We start from the raw sequence: 27,081 nt of genomic DNA, 5'->3' as shown, positions 1-27,081 counted from the left end.
TGTAGCAATAGTATTTTAGCTTAGCATGTTCTGCTAACAAAAATTTCGACAATTACTGCCAAAAATAAGTACCACAAATATACAGTGAATCAGGACCAATGAAATGAAATCAATTAAAGATGAAACTCGTGTTTTTAAAAGCGAACGTGTGTTTATTCTTATCACATTAAATCACAAAGAATATTTAAAAAATGAAAATAAACATGTTCTTGATTATTCCAGCGATATTTCTTGATAAATTTAGCATTTCAATTGTTTGAAAAGAAGCATTAGCATCAACGCAGCTAAAAGTAATCAACCACAGTGTTAAAGTAGCAGAAAAGCTTGTGAGTTTTAGGAGAAAACTTGTGTTTGTGCTTTTTATTAACACGTAAAATCAATTGTAAAGAATATTAAAAATAGAAATATTCATTAATTCAACGAAACCTCCCGATAAATTCACTTTTTAGAATGTTTTAATAGAAGCATTAGCATCAATGCAGCTAAAAGCACAGTGCAAAAGTAGTAGAAAAACTTGTGAGTTTTATGAGAAACATTATTTAAAAAATGGAAATATTAATTGATTCAACGATATCTTCGGATAAATACATTTTTAAGAAGCATTAGCATCAAGGAAGCTAATAGCAGCATGCTAATCAACCCCAAAAATGCTAAAGTAGCAGAAAAGCTAATGAGTTTTGAGGAGAAATGTGCGTTTGTACTAATTCTTAGTACATAAAAACACCCTCAAAGGATATTTACTCGGAAATATTGACTCATCATCTTAGTAGAGATCTTCAACTCCTACACTGACCCGGTTAACAGTTTAAAAAAAGGTTGTTTTTTTTTAAAACAACTGCTCTTTTTAACACAGAAAAGTTGGTTATGAGATTTCATGGCAGCCGCACTCACACTAGGAAACCACTTATATTTTCAAGGAGGCTTCAGGCTTTTGTCACCAAACACTTGATTTCAGAGAAAAATCAAAACTAAGTAAAGCAAAAAAAACAACAAAAAAAACAGGTCAAATAAACTGATATAATCATCGAACTAAAGCAAAAAACAGGTCAAATAAACTGATATTATCATCGAACTAAAGCAAAAAACAGGTCAAATAAACTGATATAATCATCGAACTAATCATTTGTAATATTGTGTGAGATCTTTTAATACTGGAGTAACATTAGCTTTTTAGCTTAGCATTAGCAACGGGCTTATTTGTCCACCATACACTTCATTACGAGCAGAAAGTTGAGAACTTTTTTCATTAACTAAATGATCATCTATTCAAGAAAAAAAACACACTGTGCCAAATACATGGTTTTATTTTGATTTGGTTGCTGAAAAACAAAAAAGCCATGACAACACTCACAACAGGGTGAATAATGAAATAATTTTTGTCGGAGAAAGAGAGAAAAAAAACAAACAAAAAAAAACAACAACTAGTAATAGTAAGGCAATGAGGAAAACCGCTCGGTCGATAATAACCCGGTGTGATTCCACACGTTCCCTCTAATCAAATGTATATAACATTTACACAATGGAAAATGAGAAATCAAATATTTACAATTCCTTTATTGTGGTTTTTTTTTTATATACGATGACATGAAACGCAGTTGTGGAGGAATATTCATGAGGGGGGGCTACTGTATTATTATTAAATACATCCACTACTTTAGAGATTCGAAGCGTTGATTCTTGTTTTAAATATGTTGTCAGAGGAATAAACTCGGCGATCGTTGGCTTTGGTCTGGGAGCTACATGAAGGAAACGCTACTCTCGATATGAACGACAAAATAAAGACTTTACGATACAAAGCGACGAGGTGGTGTCGGCGGAAGGCGGACTTGTATCGAAACAAGCGATCGAGGAGCTCTTATTCCACACAGGTCATCGGTGAAGGCCACGGATCAGGGATCAACGTATCGATTAGGAATAAAATCGGTTAATAATAATAATAATAAAGATGGAGATATAGTCGTGGGGGAATGGAAAGAAAAGATGTCCAGAGTTTTTCTTTCGACGTGAGGGAGCACTTCAGTCCTGGTGCGATGATGATGATGATGATGATGATGAAGAGGAGGATGAGGAGGAGGGGGTTTGTTTGTTTGTTTGTTTATTTGACCAGCCTCTTGGCCACGTCGCCGTACGCGATCTCGATCTCCTTGTCGCTGGGGCAGGTGTTGGTGAACTCCTCTCGCGTGTAGGCGTAGTTCAGGTACTTCCAGATGGACGTCATCTCTCTGGGGATGTCGAAGCCTCTGTACTTCTTGGCCACGACCTGGTGAACCAATCAAATGTTAAAAAAAAAAAAAAACCTTAATTAAGTGACATTTTTTAAATTCCCGACCCCGACCTTGACGATGTGCAGCTTGGGCAGGAGGTTGCAGTCGGCCAGCGTCATCTCGTCGCCGTCCAGGAAGCGGCGGTTGGAGACCTTGACGTCCTCGATGCTGTTGTGGTCGATCTCGTCCGGCAGCGGCGAGCGGAGGTACTCGTCCAGCTTCTGTAGCGTCTTCAGCAGACCTCGCTCCAGAGCTGTGCACGAGAGGACATTTACTTACTTACTTATTTCATCAGGAGGTGCAGACACACTCGCCGACCACCAGAGGGCGCTAGATCACCGGGTATCGAGGGAGGTCGGGTACGATTTTGAACTGTTGGTCATTGACCCCAAAATAAACAATTTCCTAGTAGTCGTATCTCGTCGTTTTAAAAAAAAAGAATACGTTTTTTACATTATATTTATATCAAGTATTTCATTAATATATTTTCCAACACATTCTGTTTCTTTAAATAATTTTCTTTCCTTAAAACATCTGCAATATATCGATTTTAAACTGAAAACATCTTTTATAAACTACTTATTCATCTAGACATGACAGTCAACATAAATACACATAATTACAGATTATATTAACGTTTATTTTTTAACCTTCATAATGTAACACAAGTCAAATGTATTAAAAATAATTAAGAATAACTCTTAGTACATGCGTCATACACTTTCCCCCTTCAGTGGAAGAAAGAAAAATCCTAAGAAATATAAATAATACACTTAATTGTTTATTGTCTTTATCGTTTAAAAACTGCAATACTTTTAAAATATTTTAAATTAAGATTAATATATTTGGAAGAATTAAGATATGTTGCCTTTTTATACACTTTTTATCATTTAAAAACCACAATCCTTTTAATATTTTACATTTAGATCTTTATTTTTGAAGAATTAATAGATTTTGCCTCATACACTTTTTGTCATTTAAACTGCAATACTTTTGTGATATCTACATTTAGATCAATATTTTTGGAAGAATTAAGAGATGTTGCCTTATTATACCCTTTTTTTATCATTTAAAAACAGCAATACTTTTTTGATATTTAGATATACAGTATATATTTGGAAGAATTAGGAGATGTTGCCCAATTATACACTTTTTATTATTTAAAAACTGCAATATTTTTGTGACATTTTACATTTAGATTAATATTTTTAGAATATTAAATAGATATTAGCCCCATTATACATATTTTTTATCATTTATAACTGCAATACTTTTGTGATATTTTACATTTAGATAAATATTTTTGGAAGAATTAAGCTATGTTGCCTTATTATACACTTTTTTATCATTTAAAAACTGCAATACTTTTATGATAGCTTACATTTAGATTCATATTTCTAGAATAATAAAGAGATCTTTGTCTCATTATACACGACAAACGTACAAAATACATCTTAGTTTCGATCATGTGACCTTATATTGTTGTTTTTTGTGATGTAGAAGTAAAAATACGACATGACTGCTGATCCAACAAAAGGCAGGTCCACTTCCTCCGAGCTCTTATCGCTGAACTCTGAGAACTCGTCCTGTTTGCTCAGCCTGAGATCAGAGGTTTAATATTTTCCCAGGGCGTCGAACCGCAGACTCCAACATGCCAGCAGTGTTTAGTAACCACAGCAAACAATGCCATCACGGCGGCGGGTTTGATCGACAGCGAGAAACAGATGCAGCGAATGTGGGTCACGGGTTCTAATCTGGACATTACTTCTGTGCAGGTGAGCAGACGGGCGAGAGAACAATGGCTGAAACCCGACTGAAAGAAATTCCACCAATCAGATGTCAACCTGGGTTGCCTAGCAACCGGACTGTTCTCCCAGACAATAGGGAGGTTTCTGGAAAACTGCTTTTCACACCGTCTAGACTTTAACGTCTGCGGCGGTAGATATATAATAATAATAGAGTCAGATTGATTTTAATTATTTAAAACTCTTCTCAGGTAAATATTTAATTTTGAAAAAATTATTTAAAAAAAACAATGCTGTGTCTCAAATCGCATACTAGCGTACTCAAAGTTAGTATTTTTAGTGCGTAATTGCGTCTCAATTCTTAGTATGCAAAATTTAGTGCGCCATGCACACAAAACTGAGTATGTTCGATGGACACTATCCACCCTATACGGCCGCCATCTTAATGACGTTTTAAACGGAAGTTACATCATATATATGCATATATATATATATATATATATATATGCATATATATGCATATACTTACAGGTACATTTTCAGCAGCAGAAGGATGACACGTCTTCGGTTCTGATACCAGCTTAAATATCTCGCGAATATTTCGATTCTCATATTTTTTCTTTATTTCTTTTTCCAAACTTGCAAAACGTGCTGCCAGCAGGTGGCGATAGTGTTGCAACAGCTGGTTGCGACATCGTTAATTGTAGTAGAAGAAGAAGCTGTCGCGTCATTTCCTGTTAGTGTGTAGCAGCAGTGTTTGATTTGAGACGTACTATCTGTGGAGAATTTGTTACTAGTTAGTACTACACTATCCTGATGCATACTAACTTCTAGTATACTAAGAGAAGTATGCGATTTGAGACACAGCACAATTGACTTTTCATCCGTCCCTGCAGTACCTCCTACGATCTGCAGAGGGCAACAGTATCCAAATTAGTAGAAGAAGAATCAAAAAAAGAAAATAAATCGATGCAAATTAATAAAAATCCATCAGTAAATACCGCTAAGAAATATTACATAATGTGTGAATTATTGTGACTTTTAAACACAATATTTGACGCATATTATCTCCTCCGTTTATTTTCTTTTTCCATCTAATATCAATATATTTATTTAAAATGCTGATATTTATTGTTAAAAACCTTTATTTGAAATACTCAAACAATTGTGTTCTTCTGAATATAAATATTAATAAAGATCCCAAGTTTGTTTTTCCCCCCCGTTGATCACCACAGGGGGACACATGACTCCGCCCCCTTTTTATAGAGTGTGTCACATGACTAACCTTCATTTGCATCGGGTTTGGAATTCTTGATGAAAGCGGAAAATTTGGCAAAAATGTCCATCCCTGCCGTGTTGGACTCGGGATGTCTGGCCCCGAGCTTGATGAACCTGCGCAGGAGAGATCGTTGGTCAAATATTCCTAAATATTTCGTAACATTTGAAACCACTGAGTCACCAGGTCAACCATTGACACGAGCAGGGAGTATCTGGCGAGTCAAGACTCACTTGGGTGGACAGAGAACGTCCTCCAGGAACTCCTCGATCTTGTTGACGTCGGTCTTGACCTCGCCGTTGAAGGTGACGAAGGGCGGGTGCGTGCCGGGGGCCAGGTTCTGGAGGTCCGCGGGCTTCCTGCCAGCAAAACGTTTCATGTCAACGGTTGCCGAGCGACGTCAATATTTTTGCTCGGAAATTTAAAAGCGAGACTAATGGAATCTCAGGTCAGAAAACTCTTTTGTAAACATTTCCAAAACAATTTTACAAAGAAAACACCAGGGAGAAAGTCTTTGAAACACACTATACTATGAAATACTATATAATATACTATGAAAAGTATCTTAATATGATAATGATAGAAAAGAAAAAATAATCAATAACGTGAGTCAGGTTATTACTAGTAAAATTTGCATTTTAATGTAGTGTTTTCAGAAAATCTTTAAACATTTTTATATATTGTTTTTCACGATAACAGATCGATAATCAACAGCTCTATAACGATTACTTTTTTTTTGGGCCTTCAAATACATTTTTTTTAATTAATTTTTTTAATTACAACAAAAATGCAAATATTACTGGTTTGTTCATATCTGTGTTGCAATTAAACGTCTGGCCGCTAGATGGCGGCACTCATACAACTTCCACAACTAAAGGATCAATTCCAAGAGATCCTGGGGATGACTGAGGACAGGAGGATACGGTCGACTCCAGCATCATTTTAAAGATGATGTTTGGACATATTAAGATTTCAAAACAAATGAAAGCAGTTACGACTTCGTCAAGAGTCATATCTGTAAATTCTGCAACACCAGAGTCAAGTACTCGACAATACTACAGATATATACTTGTTGTATCATAATATTTTGTATCCTTGTATCGTGATATAAATCATATCGCAATATGCTTGCCAATATACGCTGCTAGTTCATTGTGTATTAAAAACATGTTTGGGAAAAAACATGTACATACATATATATATTTATAAAATATTAAAGTACATAAAATTAGTTAATTTTATTATGTTTTTTAAAGTATTTTTGTGAGATAATGGAAAAAAAAGAGGACCTTCACCTACTAACCAAGAATGAAATGAAGTACACAAAACAAACATTAAACTAGCCGTGGACTGACCACTGAAAACTCAAATTATCTTAAAATAAAGCTTTTATTGGTTAATAAAGTCCAATATTAACTGTCATATATGGTCATACTTGATCCTTATTTATTATTTCTTTAACAACAAACTAATATCTCATATAAAACGTCTCATAAAAACTTAATTACCTAAAGAAAAATGGCTCTTAAATGCGTGTACGCTGTGACACCAAAGGGGTTAAGCTGAGGTTCATTCAACACATTCATGAAGCATCTGCTGCTGCTTCTGTCATGTTTGTCCTCACAGTCTGCAGCAGATGCTTGTTTTCCAGCCAGAACTGAGATGAGCTGATGATGAGCGAGTGTGAAAAAAACCCCCCGACAAAAACCATCCAAGACAGCTGCAGACGCCGGGCCAACATATTGTGAGATGGAAGCCAGCGGAGCAGACAAACGCAGGAAATGACCTCAGTCGGCCTCCAGAAGGGAAGTGGCGCCCTGATACCACCGCGGAGCCTCACTCGTGATATTTACAATAAGAAAAGAACGACTTGTCGCGGTCAATAGGAAGTGATAGACTTGTAGGGAGATGTTAGGGAGCGTCACATGAACTTGAGGAAAATGTGATTCAGTTTGTAAAGTTAAAGCCAAAGCGAACTCTGAGTCAGGATGAGTAAACTCTGGTTAACTTATTAATAGTTTAGGTCAGTGGCTGACTAACTCTAACAGTCACCATCTTGAACATTCATATTATTATTGATATTTAATTATAATAATACATTGATTTATTGGATTTTTTTTTTTAAATCATAGCTAACACTTTAATGGTTTATATTTCAGTGTTTATTTAAGTGTGTGTAAAATAAAATGACTACGTTTTTAAAATTTACAATAAACAAATGCAAATGTTCACAGCATTTATTCAATTTGGTTTTGTAATTAAACTTCTGGCCTCTAGATGGCAGCATTCATTACAACCGACGCAGCTATAGTGACAATGAAATGAGATGACTGAGGACTAGAGGATACAGTCGTCTCCATATTTCAATAAAGTGTGTATAAAATAGTAATAAAGAATTCTATTTTTCTTTATAATATCTATATATTTACAATTAACATATAAACATTTATGTTGTCGTTTCCCTTTTCTATTAGCAGTTGTACGTATGTTGCAGGTATGTTCTCCGCGGCTAAATAAACAACAACATCCTGTGATGACTGAGGACAAGAGGATACAGTCACTCGTCAAGCGCATGTTTATTCATTTTTCGCAACATTGTTTCAGTCGTTACAATGAGATCCCGGTCATGACTGGGGACGAGAGGATACAGTCGACTCCATATTTCAATAAAGTGTGTATAAAATAGTAATAAAGAATTATATTTTTATTTATAATATCTATATATTTACAATCAACATATGAACATTTATGTCATCCTTTCCCTTTTGGGTTGCAATCAAACTTCCGTCGCTAGGTGGCAGCAGTTGTACGTTGTATGTTGCAGGTATGTTCTCCGCGGCTAAATAAACAACAACATCCTGTGATGACTGAGGACAAGAGGATACAGTCACTCGTCAAGTGGACGTTTCTTCATTTTTCGCAACATTGTTTCAGGCGTTACAATGAGATCCCGGTCATGACTGGGGACGAGAGGATACAGTCGACTCCATATTTCAATAAAGTGTGTAAAAATAGAAATAAAGAATTCTATTTTTATTTATAATATCTATACATTTACAAATAACATATGAACATTTATGTCATTCTTTCCTTTTTGTGTTGCAATCAAACTTCCGTCGCTAGGTGGCAGCAGTTGTAAGTTGTATAATGCAGGTATGTTCTCTGCGCCTAAATAAACAACAACATCCTGTGATGACTGAGGACAAGAGGATACAGTCACTCGTCAAGCGCGGACGATTCTTCATTTTTCGCAACATTGTTTTTCAGTCGTTACAATGAGATCCCGGTCATGACTGGGGACGAGAGGATACAGTCGACTCCATATTTCAATAAAGTGTGTATAAAATAGTAATAAAGAATTATTTTTTTATTCATAATATCTATTTATTTACAATTAACATATGAACATTTATGTCGTCGTTTCCCTTTTGTGTTGCAATCAAACTTCCGTCGCTAGGTGGCAGCAGTTGTACGTATGTTGCAGGTATGTTCCCCCTGCGGCTAAATAAACCACAACATCCTGTGATGACTGAGGACAAGAGGATACAGTCACTCGTCAAGTGGAGGTTTCTTCATTTTTCGCAACATTGTTTCAGGCGTTACAATGAGATCCCGGTCATGACTGGGGACGAGAGGATACAGTCGACTCCATATTTCAATAAAGTGTGTATAAAATAGAAATAAAGAATTATATTTTTATTTATAATATCTATACATTTACAAATAACTTATGAACATTTATGTCATTCTTTCCTTTTTGTGTTGCAATCAAACTTCCGTCGCTGGGGGGCAGCAGTTGTATGTTGCAGGTATGTTCTCCGCGGCTAAATAAACAACAACATCCTGTGATGACTGAGGACAAGAGGATACAGTCACTTGTCAAGCGCGGACGTTTCTTCATTTTTCGCAACATCGTTTCAGGCGTTACAATGAGATCCCGGTCATGACTGGGGACGAGAGGATACAGTGACTACAGCTGATGTTTGGACATATTTTGGTTTCAAAACCAATTAAAGCAGTTACGACTTCGTCAAGAGTCATGTGGTCTGTAAATACTGCGACGCCAGAGTAAAGTACTCGACAATACTACAAATATATATTCTTGTTACTACAGTATCACTATACATGATGATGCCGCTTATTTCTTTCAGTGCAATTCATTCAGCAGATGATAGGGGTCGCTAACAAACCTACTTTTAGTAGTTAACTACCATTTGGAAACAAGAAATAATAACTTTTTATTAATACTTTTTATAAAGGTTGATCTGGGCGGAGGACCACAGAACATCTATTGAGGAGTTGCCTTCAGGGCCCTCTGGAAAAAGCAACAGGAAATGAAGCCCGTGAGTCAAACACACGTGGCGAGAGGAAAAAAAAAAAAACGTAGAGACCAGACGAGCATCTGACCGAGGCTGAAAATACTCTGGGTTGTCCTGGAAAAAAAAAAACGAGTGTTCATAGATGACTCAGAGCTTTTAGGAAGACGATGACTTAAAGAAACGTCTTCTGTTGTTTTTTTTTGCTCACTTGGAAAAGGAAATCGAGGAATTCTAAATATCTGATGTTCTGACCCCAAGAGGGTCATGGGAAAACCATAATAGTCGGCGGGGAAGCGTGTCCAGGGATCAAAGCGCTGGATGATTTTATCATAAACACATTCCTACCTCTTGAGGTCGACGGTGGTGACGTTGAAGACGACTCCCTTCAGCCACAGGATCATGAAGAGCCGCTGGGAGAAGGGACAGTTCCCGATGCTCTCGCCATCGCTTCCCGCCTGAGGACCAAAGAAATATATACATTTAAATATAATCTATTTGAGATTCTAGTGACAGAGATTCCATCTTTAGTTGCGTAACCTTTAGGACCTAAAGGATTTCATTGCACGCCCCCCCCCACACCCTCTTAAGAACAATGGCTCTTTCACGCTGGGTCGGTCCAGAACACTTCAGAGGGCGAGTCCAGGGCCCGGACATCTTAAAAGCTTCAGCAAATGTTGACTTATTTATTTATGTTTATTAGCTAAGTATGCTAACACGTTGTTAGCCACGGGTGCCGCTCCTATTCTGGCGACACTTAAATGTGATCAATAATAATTGAATTATTTTATTTTATTTAACAATTAAATCACATATTATTACACTTTACTTGATGTAAAAACATTTACTGTACGTTATAGTTCACAGCAACACATGGAAGTAAAGAACTATGAACTAAGTTAATGTTTTGAATTATGAACCGAACTAGTTTCTTTTTTAAATTCCTTAAAAAACCTTTATGTCAGATTAGTTCACGTAGAAAAAAAACTATCCAATACTGGGAAGATTTCGCAATACAAGTGAAACCACAGAGTAAAACAATTGTACAAGCTGCTATATGGTAGCGACAGTGATGAGGATCAGCGCCTCTAAGTCAGAGGCCATGGTTGTCAGTCTCAAGTGAACAAAAACATTTTTTTTACTCCAGTTTTTACACCAAATTTGCACATTTAATGATACAGGTTTCCTTGCGGACATTTTAGTTTTGTACTAATTTACTTATTTGTGTTTGTTTTTATCTAAGAATGTTGTTTCTTGTTCACGTTCGGATCGTCGATCAGTTCCTTCCATGTGTTAAAATGGTGGCAGAAACCGTCAACGTTTCTTCGGCGAGGCTTAGAACATTCAAATTTTCTTTTTTCTTTTACTTTCATCTTGTTCCAAGTCAAACATATAATCTCAGCAAATGTTATATTAAGAGAATTCACTACAAGAACATCTCAGAAGCTAATCTAACACTACAATAGTCACCAACCAGTGGGCTGAACACAAAGTACTCCCTTTTATGGCCGGTGTACTGATAAGTACTGTCTGTTGAAAAGTGTATTCCAAAATAACCTTCAACTCTTGACACGTCAAGAAGCTTGTTTTGTTCAAGTGTACTGAGGACGAGAGGATACAGTCGAGCCTAGCAGCTTTTAAAGCTGATGTTTGGACATATTTTGGTTTCAAAACAAATTAAAGCAGTTATGACATCCGTAAATAAAACCTTCAACTCTTGACACATCAAGACGCTCGTTTTGTTCAAGTGTACTGAGGACGAGAGGATACAGTCGACTCCAGCAGCTTTTAAAGCTGATGTTTGGACATATTTTGGTTTAAAAAACAAATGAAAGCAGTTACGACTTCGTTAATAAAACCTTCAACTCTTGACACGTCAAGATGCTTGTTTTGTTCAAGTTTACTGAGGACGAGAGGATACAGTCGACTCCAGCAGCTTTTAAAGCTAATGTTGGGACATATTTTGGTTTAAAAAACAAATGAAAGCAGTTACGACTTTGTCAATAAAACCTTCAACTCTTTGCCCGTAAAGATGCTCATTTTGTCCAAGTGTACTGAGGATGAGAGGATACAGTCGACCCCAGCAGCTTTTAGTGCTGATGTTTGGACATATTTTGGTTTGAAAACAAATTAAAGCAGTTACGACTTCGTCAATAAAACCTTCAACTCTTGACACATCAAGACGCTCGTTTTGTTCAAGTGTACTGAGGACGAGAGGATACAGTCGACTCCAGCAGCTTTTAAAGCTGATGTTTGGAAATATTTTGGTTTCAAAACAAATGAAAGCAGTTACGACTTCCGTCAATAAAACCTCGACACGTCAAGACGCTCATTTTGTCTGAGAGTACTGAGGACGAGAGGATACAGTCGACTCCAGCAGCTTTTAAAGCTGATGTTTGGACACTTCCGTCAATAAAACCTTGACACGTCAAGATGCTTGTTTTGTTCAAGTGTACTTAAACACAATAAGCCTGTAAACAAGCAAAATAAGTCAAACCCAAATTCTCACCTATTTTATTTCAGGTCCGTGATATATATTCCTATTTTCTATGTACTGAACAAAGTTTATTTCCAGGCATTTACATTCACCCTACACTGCTGGAGCTAACTTAGATTACAAGTGTTTATATCGGTTGATACGGTTTTGAAGAGTGAACCCAACTGGTCCTTGATAGTTGGACCAGCACAGAGAAGCGACTAGAACGTCCTTTTACGCTCACAGTGGAAACGGCTGATTCCCAGTTTCATTGACCCTCTTTTGTCCACGCACTCAGCGCACTTTTCACCCGGGTCCCTTTTCAGGGCAACCTGAATGTGTGCCGTATAAGGAAGTCGTACACATTTCACTGAAACCTGCCAAAAACAGTACAGTACTGAATAGCAGACTTTGTCTGTACTCCGGTCCGGCAGGTCCTCGATGGCATGGACAGGCGGGTTGTTGTCCTCGTTGTGACACCCACTGCGCCGGCTTGGTTTGATCTGCCGCGCTGGCTTCTATTGTACGAGCTTCCCCACTACTGTTTGAACCCCTTTGTTCTGCGAACCAATGCCGCCCCCCATTTATCTGCATCTTTAAACGTGGACCTCCACGACTGGAGTGATCTCAGTGGATGAAGATCAAAAGTATGTGAATGAAGCTCCATTTCCTCGCAGTGACAAACCAGCAAATCCATTCAGTTCAAGATCAAGAGCAGGAGTGAGTCACGGCAACCATCTCCATGGTGATGGTGAGATACATCTGACTTGTAAAGCAGATCATTGGAAAAACAAAATACCGACTACCGGGAAAATTCTCTGACTGTCCTCCTTGAATTCTAGATCATGTAAATCTTTCTTAATACTTTGAAAATTGTTAATTTCCACCGTTGCTTCATTCAGTTATTTATAAAAAGCTTTATTTTGTGCCATTTTTTCTACGTTTCAAATTGGCCTGGAATAAAAAACCCAACTACCTAAACCTTCAGTAAAGCAATTCTAAAAAGTCTACATTCAATTCCTCTAGATTAGGGTTAACTTTCTCCGATACCGGTGCCAAAACCGGTACTTTTGAAAGTCGTGCTGGTGCTTGGTTAAGTAATTGTTGACACACCCACAAGCAAATTGTGCTGAAATGCAAAACATGTGTCAGAAACTTTTATTTTACAACTACAATTTACAAAAAATAGTTATCTTCAGTCTTATTTGGTGCCTAATTTTCTCTTCATTGTTACAGACTTTGTTTTGTTCTTTCAGTTTTACTTTGAGGCTAAATTGTGTGCAAGCAGGATATGGCTATTACTGTATCTTTTGATCAAAACTTTTAGGGAAAATAACGAACAGAACCGACAATATTGTATGTCGTACTATGTAGTATGACTGTATGAGTATATGTTCCCATCCAAGAGATATTTGACCCCAACCCCAGTTCTTTTTGATCGTTTTCTTTTTTTAAAAAACATTATTTATTATTGCTATTATTTTTTAACAGTTGTTGACCTTTTAAGTATTTATTATATTGGGTATTTTTCTTATTGTTTAAGCACTTTGTGACCCTGGTCTTGAAAAGTGCTCTATAAATACTAATTACTTACTTACTTTATCTGAAACCACTGAAAATAACAACATGGAATACTGTGTTATATTGACCAAATTCCTGTTTATCAATAAAAAAACATATATTTAAAATGTATATTTATAGTTTTTTGTTAAACCATGCCAATCAAGCCACAATATTATCCATTTTCAGGCGTGCTTTTAACATTTACTTCAACCGAAAAGTACTTTGTACCAACTGTGTTTTTTTCCCTCCTGCATTGAACATTATTGAAGGTTGAATTCAGAGGGAAGTTTGAAATGATAAACACATTTGTTTAAAATACTTTTTGGGAGATTTAGGAGATCGGGAGGCCAGATGGGATTGGACACACTAAAGAGAACAGAAATGTTGGAAGAATTAAATAAACCTCACATCCAACAAAACATGTCAGCCCAGGACCACACAGGGATTAAAAGCCACACACTTGAAATAAGGAATGTAAGCAAAATAACTTTAGTTTACCGACTATTCCAGCTTATAACAAAAATTCCTTCTTTATCTTTGAAACTAAACACCCAACTCTTAAAAACTGGACTCATTAAGAATCAGATATTGCAGTAAGTAATGATTCTAGCTGGTGCTGGTGGACGTGAGCGAGAACAAGTAACAAATGTTTTCAGTGGGAGGCGAGGCAGCAGACTGCTCTGGCATGCTTCTAAGCCCTCACTCCTCCCCCGTCTCCCCCCTTCTCCCGGGCCTCTTTGTGGAGCGTTTGGAAGGGGAAAGGCGAGAGAACTATTCCAGAAATGTCCTGTTACTTCTGCAGAAGAGGACGACCTTGTTTGGGCCGTGGCGGTCCAGAGGACTTTCATTTTATGACTTTAGTCGGGCAACTCAAAATCTAAAAACCAAGACAAGTAGTCGTGTCGGATCGATGATGCCAAACGTAGAACAATGAGGTCGAGTACAGAAGTTCAAAAGGTAATCACGTCATCTGTTTGTTCACTTTTATTTTAATGGTTAACTTGACAGTGACATGTTTCCTAAGCAAATATTAACCCTCAAACATCTGGTGGTCACATGACGCTCATGTCCTTGCATTTTTACCTCGACATATGAGTGCGATCCCGTTTGTCCGTTAGCAAAAAATTAAATTTTTACAGAACTTCCGGTTGTGAGTTGACGCTTCATCTCAAGCTCCCACAACTTTGCTTTAATAACTTTTTTGACACATCTGGATCTTGTGAAAACCAACTTAACTACTTGAACAAAGTCTTAATATAACACCAGAATGTCGAAACCAACAAAAAGTTGTTCAGGAAACCCAAGGAGAAGCTGTAACGGCGACCGCTAGGGCTGCTATAGCTAACATCGCTAGCCTGCTGCAAGTACACGGAGAAAATACTTTTTCATATCTGGACGAAAAACTGGACAAGGTGCAGTCTTTGGTGACGGAACATGGTCAATGAATCAACTTATCGGAGACTTGTGCTACGTAACACGAACCAAGAATCTTGGTTTTGGAGGAGAAATGCGGTAAACTGGCGGATAGCAACACCAAGCTAAAGGCTAAACTACTACGGATCTTGAAAGCCGCAGAATTTATATCCGGATAATCGGTCTCCCAAAATCCATCGAAGAAAACCCGACCCACAAAGGTTTTTTCAAAACTTTTTTGGTGATGTTACGACCCACCATCTGGACCCCTAAACCTTTTGAAGGTTGGTCACTCTCAGTGGTGCAGTAAGAGCTGGAGCACAAGCTTCAGATTCTGCTTTTCTTTTTTTTGCCAATTGGTATAAATGCGATTTGAAAATTCTAAAAGAACATAGATTATATAAATGTATAAAGATATACTTGTGATAAAAATAATTATCTGATCAAATTATTTTCAATTTGTAACAATTTCATTTTGAGATGAATTTTATTTCTTAAGAATTTCCATCGCCAACTATCCAAATGCAAAAAAACGTTCTGCAGAATATTGTCAAGACCCCCAGTCCCTTGAGAATCGTAACAAAATGAAAAGAAAAAATTGTTTTGAATGATATCTGGATAAAGGTGATCAAATCTGCTTTTAAACATAAAATATGTAAGTAGTAGGTCCATTTAAAATCATTTTTTTGAGGTAGAAACATTCTGTTATCTGCTGGAATACATATGGACAAAAAATAAACTCATATTTTTTAAGCAAACAAGCTTGGAATGAAAGCTGGAAGATCCCAAAACTTCTTTCTTAACCATTAAAAGTTCATTAAATACAACCTTTCGAGGAATAATCAATGTTGAATTAAGGCTCAATTTGTGATTTCTTGACTAATCTCTTGAGCTCTCTTGAATACTAAGAGTTAATCTAGTTATTATTAGACAAAGTAAGAGTCCTTTAGGAGTTAAACAACCACCAACATCATGTTTCTTACACTAAATCTTTTGTTGGCAATGAATTCAAGGTGATGTAAAAAAAATCCCAAACCACTTCCTGCTAACTATTTCCATGACTGCAGATCGTACACGAAGATTTCAGAAGCAGCACAAAGTGCTTCTTGTTGAGCGAGAGGGAGTCGCAGCGAGGAAAACAACAAGCTCAGAAGGGCGGAGAGTCGTGCCATGTTGTTCCCTTATTCAATCCAAAAAAAAAAGTTAATAATCAGCATTTAAAGAGCAGATCCGGTTTCCTTCTAAAGTCAAAAGTGAGTCACATGTTACGACATCCTTCGGTTCGATATCCTCCTCGTGTGCTTTAATAACGTCTGAGCCAACAGACTCTTTATCTGGGCTCAGAGGATAACACGCAAGTCAACATATGATTGTTCGCTTAATGCCCGTCGCACAACAGCTTCCCGGCAGCAGCTGTGAGTCATTCTTAAGTCGGATGTTATCGGGTCCAGGACAGCTCGCCCTTACATCTGTACAGCGAGGCCTCGGGCGACACACTTTTTGTTATTGAAGACAGTGTGATCCCGGACAAGGACACGCATTTGTTCGGCTCATAATGTCATGCACATTTGGTTTTTTAGTTTGCAGGTGAAAAACAAAGATTAGTTTGTCAGCAAATACACATTGATTAACTCACTTAAGCTAAGACGCCGCAGGCTATGAACAAGCTAAACTAGTTTTATTATATTAAAACCCGTTTAACGAGAGAAAAATACATCTGCACAGTTAAATAAAATACTTAAATGATAGCGCTGTGTATTGGAAAGAATCTGGCAGTACAATACGATATATTGCAATACTGTGGGAACAAGGATATATTTGTAGTATTGTCGAGTACTTGACTTGAGAATTTACAGACCACATGACTCTTGACAAATGTAATACTTCCTTCATTTGTTTTGAAACCAAAATATGTCCAAACATCAGCTTTTTAAAGCTGCTGGAGTCAGTAAATCGTATCCTCTCGTCCTCAGTCATCGCTCGGATCTCCTGGGATTTAGTTGCTCCGAAAGGTGTAATAACTGCTGCCATCTAGCGGCCGGAGGTTTTAATTGAAAACAGACGCCATAAATGTTTTTTAATTCTACTTTCTTTTACGTAAACTATATTTGAATAGCAATCATAAAATAAATATAATAAAAACAAAGGATTTAAAAAGCTCACACAGAATATGGTTCAGAATTAGAAACTTGAATTACCAGTGTCGTAAACACAACAGAATAATAGTATAAAATAAGATAATACACAAAATAAGCAAAAGAAAAACAGAAACAAGCACCGAAGGCAGTAATCTGCGGCGTCTACCAATATGGTATCGTGATAAATATATCGCAAGTGTACCGATATTTTCTCACACCCAAATACTAACCAATTATTATAAACGATAATGAAATGCTATCAAACTAATCTCCCACTTGCCTTTCATAAAAAGTCTACAGAGCTCTTCCAATGACTTTAAACCCGCATAAGGCAAAATACGTCTTATCATATTGAGAAGCTTATGGAGAGAGTCTGAAGAAAGGGGATTGACTATTCTTTCATTCAGATGTAGCTTGGTCAAACCATCTTTACTGATCAACGTCAATTCCATTTTATCAATCGAAAAAGGAACTTTTTGGAAGGAAGGTGAACCCTTCCTACCAGCAATCGCTTGAATATTAAGCAAGTGTGTTTCAACAAACAACAATCCTAAAGTCAAATGGATAAAAACAGGAAATCATCAAGGAAGACTCTCTTTCCAGTTTCCCCCTCACTGTCGCTCAAGCCAAGGTCTTCTCGACGGCTTTTCCCAGTCCATCATTATCGCGCAGAAATAGCAAGAACTCCAACCATTGAGGTCTTTTCTAAACCATGTTTTGCTATGTTTTAAGGTTTCTAGCCTCTTAATTCATGGGAAAGACTGATGGGAAGTGACTTTCAGCTTCTTGTCAGACCTCCTGAGTTTATCTGAAGAAACTCTTTATCTCAGTCTGGGATGAGGAGTCCTGTTGAGCCCGACGGCCCTCCAGTCACAGCCTAAATTAAGCAACATAATGGCCCTCCCTACGGACTTGTGTTATCTAAAATTGGGTTGGCCCGCTCAGCGGGTTCAAGGCACTGTTTGGCCTAATAAGGAGCTAACAAGCTTTGCGGTTCTGGTCACACACACACTCAAGGGAAGTCCATTTAAGAGTAGGCCACATCACCAGAGGTCCCACCCAAGAACGTCAAATATATGGGTCAAAGTTCAAACATCAAACCCCGTAGGAAAGTCGGAGCAACGGATTACAGCTCACGTGCCAAAGTTTGGGAATTTCCAGGTCAAACATGGAAAATAACTTTCTGATACGACAGCTAAGTAAACAGAGCGATTTAAGGTCAAGATTAAAGCCTTTGAAAGAGTTCTGGGAACAAGAGTCTTCTATAAGGAGTTTTATCACCAGCAGGTCAAGAGTAAGTAAGTACTGTAAGTAAGTCATTTTTATTTGTATAGCACTTTTCCAGACCAGGGTCACAAAGCGCTTAAACAATCAAAACATTATTCAATAAAGTATATATTTTAAAGATCAAGATCAAACTGATAACACAACAGGAGTTCCAGAAAATCAAGGAAAAGCCTGAACAAATAGAAACGTCTTAAGATGTTCCTTAAAGGAGTCAGTAGATCCATCAAGCGCAAAGAGAGAGGAAGATCGTTCCAAAGCTTAGGAGCAACAGCCTGAAAAGATTTCTCTCCTTTGGTCCTGAACCGTGTGAGAGGAACCATAAGCAGATTCTGATCCACAGACCTCAGAGCCCGAGCTGGGGTGTAAGGCTGGATCAGATCAGTGATGTAAGGAGGAGTCTGATCATGAATAGATCTTAAAGTAAGAACCAGAATTTTAAAATTGATCCTGAAAGAAACTGGAAGCCAGTGAAGAGTTTTAAGGATCGGAAAAATGTGAGTTCTTCTACTAGAGCGGCTCAGAATTCTCGCTGCAGAGTTCTGAATCAACAGTGTTTCTCTTGCTTTGTCCGACATTACCAAGGAAATGGTATAATAATGAGAATTAACTCGGAAGCTCCCGATTTGAACTCGATTTGTTCCAGTCGCTCGCTGTGATTAACTTTCATGGAAATGTCGATTAAAAGTGCGATGGATAATCCTGACTCATCCGGCACCTCCTCTCGCCACTCTCTCCCTCGGCCACGTCTTACCGAGTCATCGCAGGCGTATCATCTCGCCGTGAGTGTACCACCGAGTCAGATCCGACTCCAGCAAACGTGGCTCTGACTCAGGGTGACATCACCGAGTGGAAACCGTTTAAACTTCCAGTCAAACAAAGTTCTTCTGTTGCAGGAGAAGCAACGGTTGCCCTGGAAAGTACGACTAAAAATAGAAGCTCCTCGTGAAAAAACAATGATGCAAGTGGAGTTTGGAGTGCGACACCCTAAGACGTCGGCCCATCTGGGTTGAACATTCGTCGTAATATATTCTTCTCTCTTAGGAATCTCTTCATCTTTGGCCACAGGTGTGTGAGATGACACCGAACTTTCTAAATACAGACTCGAGCAATTCCTCGGGCGTCCTCAACTATCGCACAACCGTGTTGCATCTTGAGTCGATACGTTTAAATCAACTTTATTACATAGAAGCTGGGAATAAAATGAATCACTTGTCAAAACATAGGTTGACTATGAGCTTTAAATTCGATTAAATATTATTAGACTTACCTTAAAAAAGAAGAATTTTAAGGGTGAAAGTATCAATACATTGTTACATACAATAATATGATCACAAAGAAAACTAGAAGGAGTAAATAGTACTTCTACCAAATACTGTTTGGGATCAGGTTCGTTTTTTAGCTTTAATAAGTTTCATTATTACTAAGTAATTGAATATTCTACATACTATATACTACGGAAAAGATTAGAATAATAAATATCAATGATTCATTAACATAATACTATCATAGAATAAACACTACTAGAATATTTTTTGTTCAAAAGGTCACATAATGTTGTTATAAAGTGTACAAAACATGTGTTCAAACAATATATTAGTATTAATTTTGCATCATTATAAATGAATCTGGACGTTTAGAACAAAAAATGCAACTAAATATAATGAAAGCGTGGCGAAAACAGAGGAAGTCTTTACAAGTCCTGAGTTTTACTGGATGTGTGATGACTAACAGAGTCATGTGACACTTTCCTACTTCACACAAGGTTCTGTTCACTGAAAGAACATGACAACTGGGTGGTGGTGGTGGTGTGGGGGGGCGGGGTTATGTTCAGACTGATTTGGTTACACATGTAGTAGAGACGAGCCATTGTAGTCCTGAAATCTTGGTACGCCACCAGGAAAAGATAAATACCTAATGAGCCTTAATGTCCTGTAATCACAGTTATTCAACTCACTTATCTCCAGGTACATGTTGTCGAGGCCTCTCTGCTCATCCCCTTCAGGCGGCTCTAAGAGAAGTCTGAACACTTCCACCAGCCGGGGTGAGGGATTTAATCTCTCCCATCTGGTCCAGACTCAGAGCTACAAGAGTCTGGAAGCCCTCCAACGTAAGGTAACCAGGTGATATCCTTATGAGACTCTAGAAAATACCTTGAATAAGCTTCTAAGATTGGATTGCCCTTCGCTCTTTAGTCCTGTTAGACATGCTACTCCTTTAAACCAGAGAGCACTTGAAGAGCATTTCCTTTGGAATCAGAGAGATTTATTCCAACACTTTTAATTGATATGGTTTAGAGACTTACGTGAGGCTTTGGTCAAACTAAAACACTTAATTTCCCAATTATCATCTGCAAAAAAAAGGTGAAATATTTGAAGATTTTGCAAGGAACCGCAAGGCTTTCCACCTGGTACCCTGTTCCCTTATTCCTTCAAGAATTGCAATGTTAAATCAGTAAAAGCATGTTTGTTCTCTTCAAGTTATTGGTCAATAACATCTTAAAACTGCCAACTTGGTGTCATAATGTTAATGCGAAAATATTTCCAGAAAAATGTCACCATCCGGGGCATTCCAAAACATTTAATGTGGTGCTCCATGGAGCCAAAGAATAGCCATTACGCTTCCTGAACAACTCCTATCTGAGGGGTAGGAAGGCCAATCCTCTTTTCAGACAATGCCTGAGAATGAAGTGACCCGGTTATTAATACCTCTGCAAACCATGTCAAGAATTTCATAGTTCGTTTGGCAGAAAACCGAGAGCAATAAAAGGGACAACACAAAAGTGGTACATCCTCAAAGTAGAGCCTAAAAAAGGAGTGAAAAAGGAGTGCACCATTAGATTCTCAGTGCCAATCGAGTTTGTACTGATGTCCTACCATGAGACAACGAACTGAAAAACCTCCTTGTCAAAGAAAACCAAAGGAGCCTGTTCAATAAAACCACTTTACAAATGACCTCTGGGTGTACTTCGCCGATTTCCTCCGCAACAAAAGGGTTTTTTTCAAAGGCCACCCAGTTGTCGTAGAAAACAACAATGGCCTCTCATAAAGAAAACAAAATCACCTCAATTGTTCAACCGGTGGACATGAAAGGTTGGAAGACACCCATGTTCTAGAAGTCTACGAAAGCATCCACTTTTTCAAAATGTTTTTGCTTGAATTCACTTCTACTTTTCTGAAACTGAGCCAGGTTCAAGATATCCAGAATACACAGTACAATGAGAGGGGGACACGGTGAACGTTCCTATAAAAATAAAAAAGATTACCTAGCCTACGTGAAACATTACAAGTCCAGAGAGACACTTAAAGAAGCAGTGACCGCTGAAGAGCGGCACCAGAGAATTCCCTGACCACAGCAGTCTTCAGAAGTAACCATCCATTAATCTTTGTCCTTAAGCTGCAGATGCTGACGCTGTTGTACGCCCACGTACCGTCGACGAACACAAACAATTTCACCTCAGAGAAAAAAAGGCTTTTTATTGGACTGTTAAATCTTAATGTGAAGGTTTTTCCTGCGTGGCTAAATCATTGACGAAAGTCAATGTGTTTGCTTTAACATTACAAGAGCTTTCGGTCACATGTCTCGGCTTATAAAAGAAAAAAACCGACACAAGCTTCTTCTTTTTATGAACAAAAGAAAAAGGACCGTCTCTCTCTAGCCTCTCCAATGGTTTTCATCAGACAGTCCTCGAGGACAAACACTGACAGACCTTCTTAAATCCAGACTCTGGTTTTCAGGCTGCGACAGCAGGAGGCTTTTATACCTTGGCAAACGTTCAGCCACAAAGGCAAGAGGAGATTGTCACTTGGCTCATTCGAGGATTCTAATCCTATGTAGAGGTGTGTCATCTGCTGCTCAAGGGTAGTAGAAAGGATTGAGCTGCAGGAAGATAGAGTATCCGAGTACACTCTCGGGCTAATGGTCTATTAGGAATTGATAACATTAGCAAATGGATGTTGTGTAGGTCTTAAGATAAACTGACCCATGATACACGAGCCTGGAAGAACGATTTTAAATGTCTTGTTTAGAAATAAAAATCTAATTTAATATTTACAGACTTTAGATTATTATTTTGATCTTTAAAATATAAACGGTACAAAAGGGTTATGTTGGCAAGAATACAATACATATCACAATACTGGGAGAACTATACGATATATTGCGATACTGTAGCAACACGGATATATTTGTAGTATTGTCGAGTTCTTGCCTCTGGTGTTGCAGTATTTACAGACCACATGACTCTTGACGAAGTCGTAACTGCTTTCATTTGTTTTGAAACCAAAGTACGTCCAAACATCAGCTATAAAAGCTGCTGGAGTCAACTGTATCCTCTCGTCCTCAGTAGTCGCTTGGATTGCACAGATTTTAATTGTTTTTTAGCTGTAAATATTTGCATGTCGATACAGTGCCATTTAATATCATTAAGTATCGTGAAAAAAGGTTGATTTTGTTTCCGACACACCTAGTGATTTCTAGTCGTAGTTAAGCTAGCCAATTTAAAATGTTTGTTTCTTAATATTACAGTTGAAATAAAAGATATATACTTTAGCACTTTCTATCCATAAGGTATTACAGGGAGGTAGAGTTAACTTAGCTATCCTACAAACCTTTCTTACTACCAACAATGGCAAATAACCTTGGCTCCTGCAAGGGTTTCAGTGATGTCTCTGATGTCACTTAGAGAAACTTTGTCTTTTTTGTAGCCAAAAACTCATCATGTTTGCTACATGAGATTCTATTGTCAATATTGATTACTTTAATTGAATAACATGCCTCTCACCTCATTGATATTGGACAAATGAAAAAAATAAAGTAAAATAATAAGTAAGCGGTTTCACCAAGTCTGGTTCTGCTTGAGGTTTCTGCCTGTTAAAATTTCGCTAAGTGTGATTTGCTGGCACTTTTGTTTATTTAGTGTTATGTAAACTGTGAAGTGTCATGAGATACTTCTATTGCTGCAGAAATTGCCCTTTTTTTTGGCATAAATAACTTGTTGGATCTACATTTTAATTAAGTAAGTAAGTAATTTTTATTTGTATAGCACTTTTCCAGACCAGGGTCACAAAGTGCTTAAACAATCAAAACAATATTCAATAAAGTATATACTTTAAAGGGCAAGATAAAACTAATGTCAATTATGACAAACAATGTAATTATTGACACATTTTGGATCTTAATAAATACAAATTGACATATTTTTACAGGTTTAAAAGCTAATAAAATTGACAAATAAGGCACAAGTTTCCCTAAGATGACTCAGAACTACACATCTAATCTGTCATATTTGACTTTCATCCTCCATCTTTGCAAATATGACCCTTTCAGATAACAGTGAAGGACACCGCCTCCACTGCACCCTTGAAGAAGATGTGTAAACTGTCGCCTCGTCCCCATGGCGACCGGACGATTGTCGCAACAAACACTAGATTAATTTTAAAAGCTCCTTCTTTGGAGACGATTGTTTCGCCAGGTTTGGAAACTAGTTTTGTCGAGGAAGGTAAACAGCGGTCGTTATCAGCTGTTCCCGAGGCCCCTCGCACCTCTGCGTCCATAGCAACCGGCGTGCCTTTCATTGTTTCCCCTCGACTGTGTTTAACACACACAAAAACAACGGCGTCAATAATAGATGGGATGGACGAGTGCAGGGGAGAGAGATCCAGAGAGCAAACAATGGAGGAAAAAAAAAAAAAAAAACCACCGCACACAGCAGACGGGGCCAAAGAAAAAGAGAGGGCCACATGCAGAGAAGCTTCCAGGCTTGGAGGGGTGATGTAAGAGGAGGGTCCCCCACACATTCAAGATGGACGTCCAGTGACTAGTTTGAGATGTTATAGAACAAAATATGTCCACTGAGGTTTTTTTTAGAGTAATATGCAAAAATGTACTTTCATTTTAAGATGGACGCCCAGTGTTTTAAAATGTTTATTTTGCAAGTTATTATAGCACACAAATATAATCTGGGAGTCAAGAATCTACATTATCCAAAATAAATACAATACATTGAGATACTGTAGTAACAAGGATATATTTGTAGTATTGTCGAGTTCTTGACTCAAACCCCACATGACTCTTGACGAAGTCGTAACTTTTTTCATTTGTTTGTCAAACCGAAATATGTCCAAACGTCAGCTTTAAAAGCTGCTGGAGACGACTGTATCCTCTCGTCCTCAGTCAACATATGGATTTCATTTTTCTTTTAGCCATGAAAAGTTTAAATTGTGGTGACCTATCACTTCATGTTGAGTTATTATAGCTCAAAATATAATCTGGAAGTTAAGAATCTACATTATCCAAAATGAAGACGATAAAATACATTGTGATACTTTAGTAACAAGGATATATTTATAGTATTGTCGAGTACTTGACTCTGGTGTTGCAGAATTTACAGACCACATGACTCTTGACGAAGTCATAACTGCTTTCATTCGTTTTCAAACCAAAATATGTCCAAACATCAGCTTTAAAAGCTGCAGGAGTCGACTGTATCCTCTCGTCCTCAGCCAACACAGTTTCAGGTTTTGGTGACCCATCACTTTAAGATGAACGACCGAGTTAATTTGAGTTATAATAGCTCAAAAAATAATCTAGAAGTCAAGAATCTACATTATCCAAAATGAATACAATACAATACATTGAGATACTGTAGTAACAAGGATATATTTGTAGTATTGTCGAGTACTTGACTCTGGTGTTGCAGAATTTACAGACCACATGACTCTTGACAAAGTCGTAACTTCTTTCATTTGTTTTCAAACCAAAATATGTCTCGCTTTAAAAGCTGCTTGAGTCAACTGTATCCTCTCGTCCTCAGCCAACAGTTTCAATTTGGGTGAACTATCACATTAGGATGAACGATGTAGTTAATTTGAGTTATTATAGCTCAAAATATAATCTGGCAGTCAAGAATCTACATTATCCAAAATAATATGACTCATTAAAGTCAATACAAAACTGTTCTTGGGCGTCTCTCCTGTAAATGATCAAATGTACGTCGCATACGTTGACGTCACAGCCCCTCGATAAGTCAAGTCAGGGTCAAACACGAATGGATAACAGGGATGAAAACAAACTGACCCACTTCTCAATGGATTCTACCAATTCTGACCCCTCCTTGTGCTGCACCCCATTCTCTCGTCCTCCCCCCCTTTTTGACCCCTCTTTTTTTTTCCCGCCATTGACATGTGGAAGACACCCATTCACAACCTTTCCTTCATCATCATCATCATCATCATTTGGATGATTGACATGAAAACCGTTAACATGATTTAAAAAAAATTATAATAATTATATGAACGTTTCATGTGTTGGTGGGAAATACACTAGATAAATGTATTATTTAAAACACAAACAAAACTTTTTTTTTTAATATTACTTATGTTACATAACTGGTTTATAACATTTAAAACGTATACGTGTATATTTTTAAATTCATTTTTAATTTTAAGCACCGGAGTAAAAGGGGGGCAGAATTCCAGCATGGCCGGCTATGCTAGCCCGTTAAACGTGCCTTCAACTCGCTTCATATGTTTTTATTATTATAAAATCCAAACCACTCGTTTATTCAAAAGTGCTCTTACCTTGACAAACAGCTCGATAACGGGCTCGTTGTCCGCCTTCACTCCGTTCTGCGGGACCGACAACGACATCGTCAAGTTTTTCCTTCTTTTCTTTTTCTTCTTGCTAACAAAAGATGACTTTTTTCTTGTTTAAATCCTCGTTCTTCTTCTTCTGCTACCACGCCCTAGTTTATCTCGCTTCTCCTCCACCTTCCTCCTTTTTTTTGTTTCTCTTCCGTTACTCCCAAGTATTTTCCAGAAGGCGCTGTTTTTTGTTTTTTTTGTCTTCACCCCCTCAAAAAAAAAGAAGAAAACACCGAGTCTCTGAGGGCAACAAAGCCGACAAAGAGCAGCGAAGTCCGGCCACGCGAGTGAGAGAGGAGTCGGTGTTGGTTCTGGAGGAGACGCTACACACGCATCGTCACCAAGTGGAGCTTTTTTTTTTTTTCCTCCCTGGTGATGATGATGATGGTGGAAGAAGCAACGGGATTATTCCAGGGGCTCTGATGTCATCCGCAGCGCAAAAGTACAAAAATGTGGGAGGGATTGAGGAGTCTTGTGGCTGGGGAGGAGGAGGAGGAAGAGGAGGAGGAGGAGGAAGATAAGAAGGCTTGCTAATGGAGTTAAAAGTTTCTTTTATACAGTATGAACTGATTTAAAACACAAATATGCTTGAAGAAAATTGGAATAGATTCATTAAATGTCAATAGATATGAAAAAATATTCTGGATCTTCCAGAAAATTACAGATTCCTGCTATATTTTCCTCACTTTTAAGAGTAACAGTTAATCCTATGTTACCAAACATACCTTTTTTTAAGCTCATTTGTGGCCGTTTGGACTTTTTGGAAACTTTTCTTAATGTGTTTGTCAATTACAGTCAGGGGGAGGAAGTCCTATTCATCCCTGAGCTCCCTTTTTTGGGGGAAAATGAAAATCTAGGATACTTTTCCTCCGGCTCCATCTGGACAGAATGCCTGGTCAAGGTTAGGAAGATCTCGAGAGAAAAATAAAGTCGTTCTTGGTCCAGATTTGTCGTTTTTCTCAA

At 37.8% G+C, this 27,081-nt stretch overlaps 1 protein-coding gene across 1 annotated transcript; it reads right to left on the bottom strand.

Annotated features, from left to right (window-relative positions):
* Window positions 1–1,288: 1,288 nt before the first annotated feature.
* Window positions 1,289–26,561, bottom strand: clic4 (CLIC family member 4). Its single transcript, XM_087779745.1, has 6 exons — window positions 26,056–26,561; window positions 9,950–10,059; window positions 5,519–5,644; window positions 5,295–5,401; window positions 2,336–2,517; window positions 1,289–2,260 (listed from the first exon to the last, which is right to left on the bottom strand). The coding sequence occupies exons 1-6, from the start codon at window positions 26,122–26,124 to the stop codon at window positions 2,096–2,098; spliced, it is 759 nt and encodes a 252-aa protein (XP_087635871.1). The 5' UTR covers window positions 26,125–26,561; the 3' UTR covers window positions 1,289–2,095.
* Window positions 26,562–27,081: the final 520 nt, after the last annotated feature.

This window comes from Callionymus lyra, chromosome 18 (genome assembly GCF_982586985.1).
Source record: "Callionymus lyra chromosome 18, fCalLyr1.hap1.1, whole genome shotgun sequence".
Classification (NCBI taxonomy): Eukaryota; Metazoa; Chordata; class Actinopteri; order Syngnathiformes; family Callionymidae; genus Callionymus; species Callionymus lyra.
Note: the sequence above shows the minus strand (reverse complement) of the source record. Positions and strands in the feature narration are given on the sequence as shown.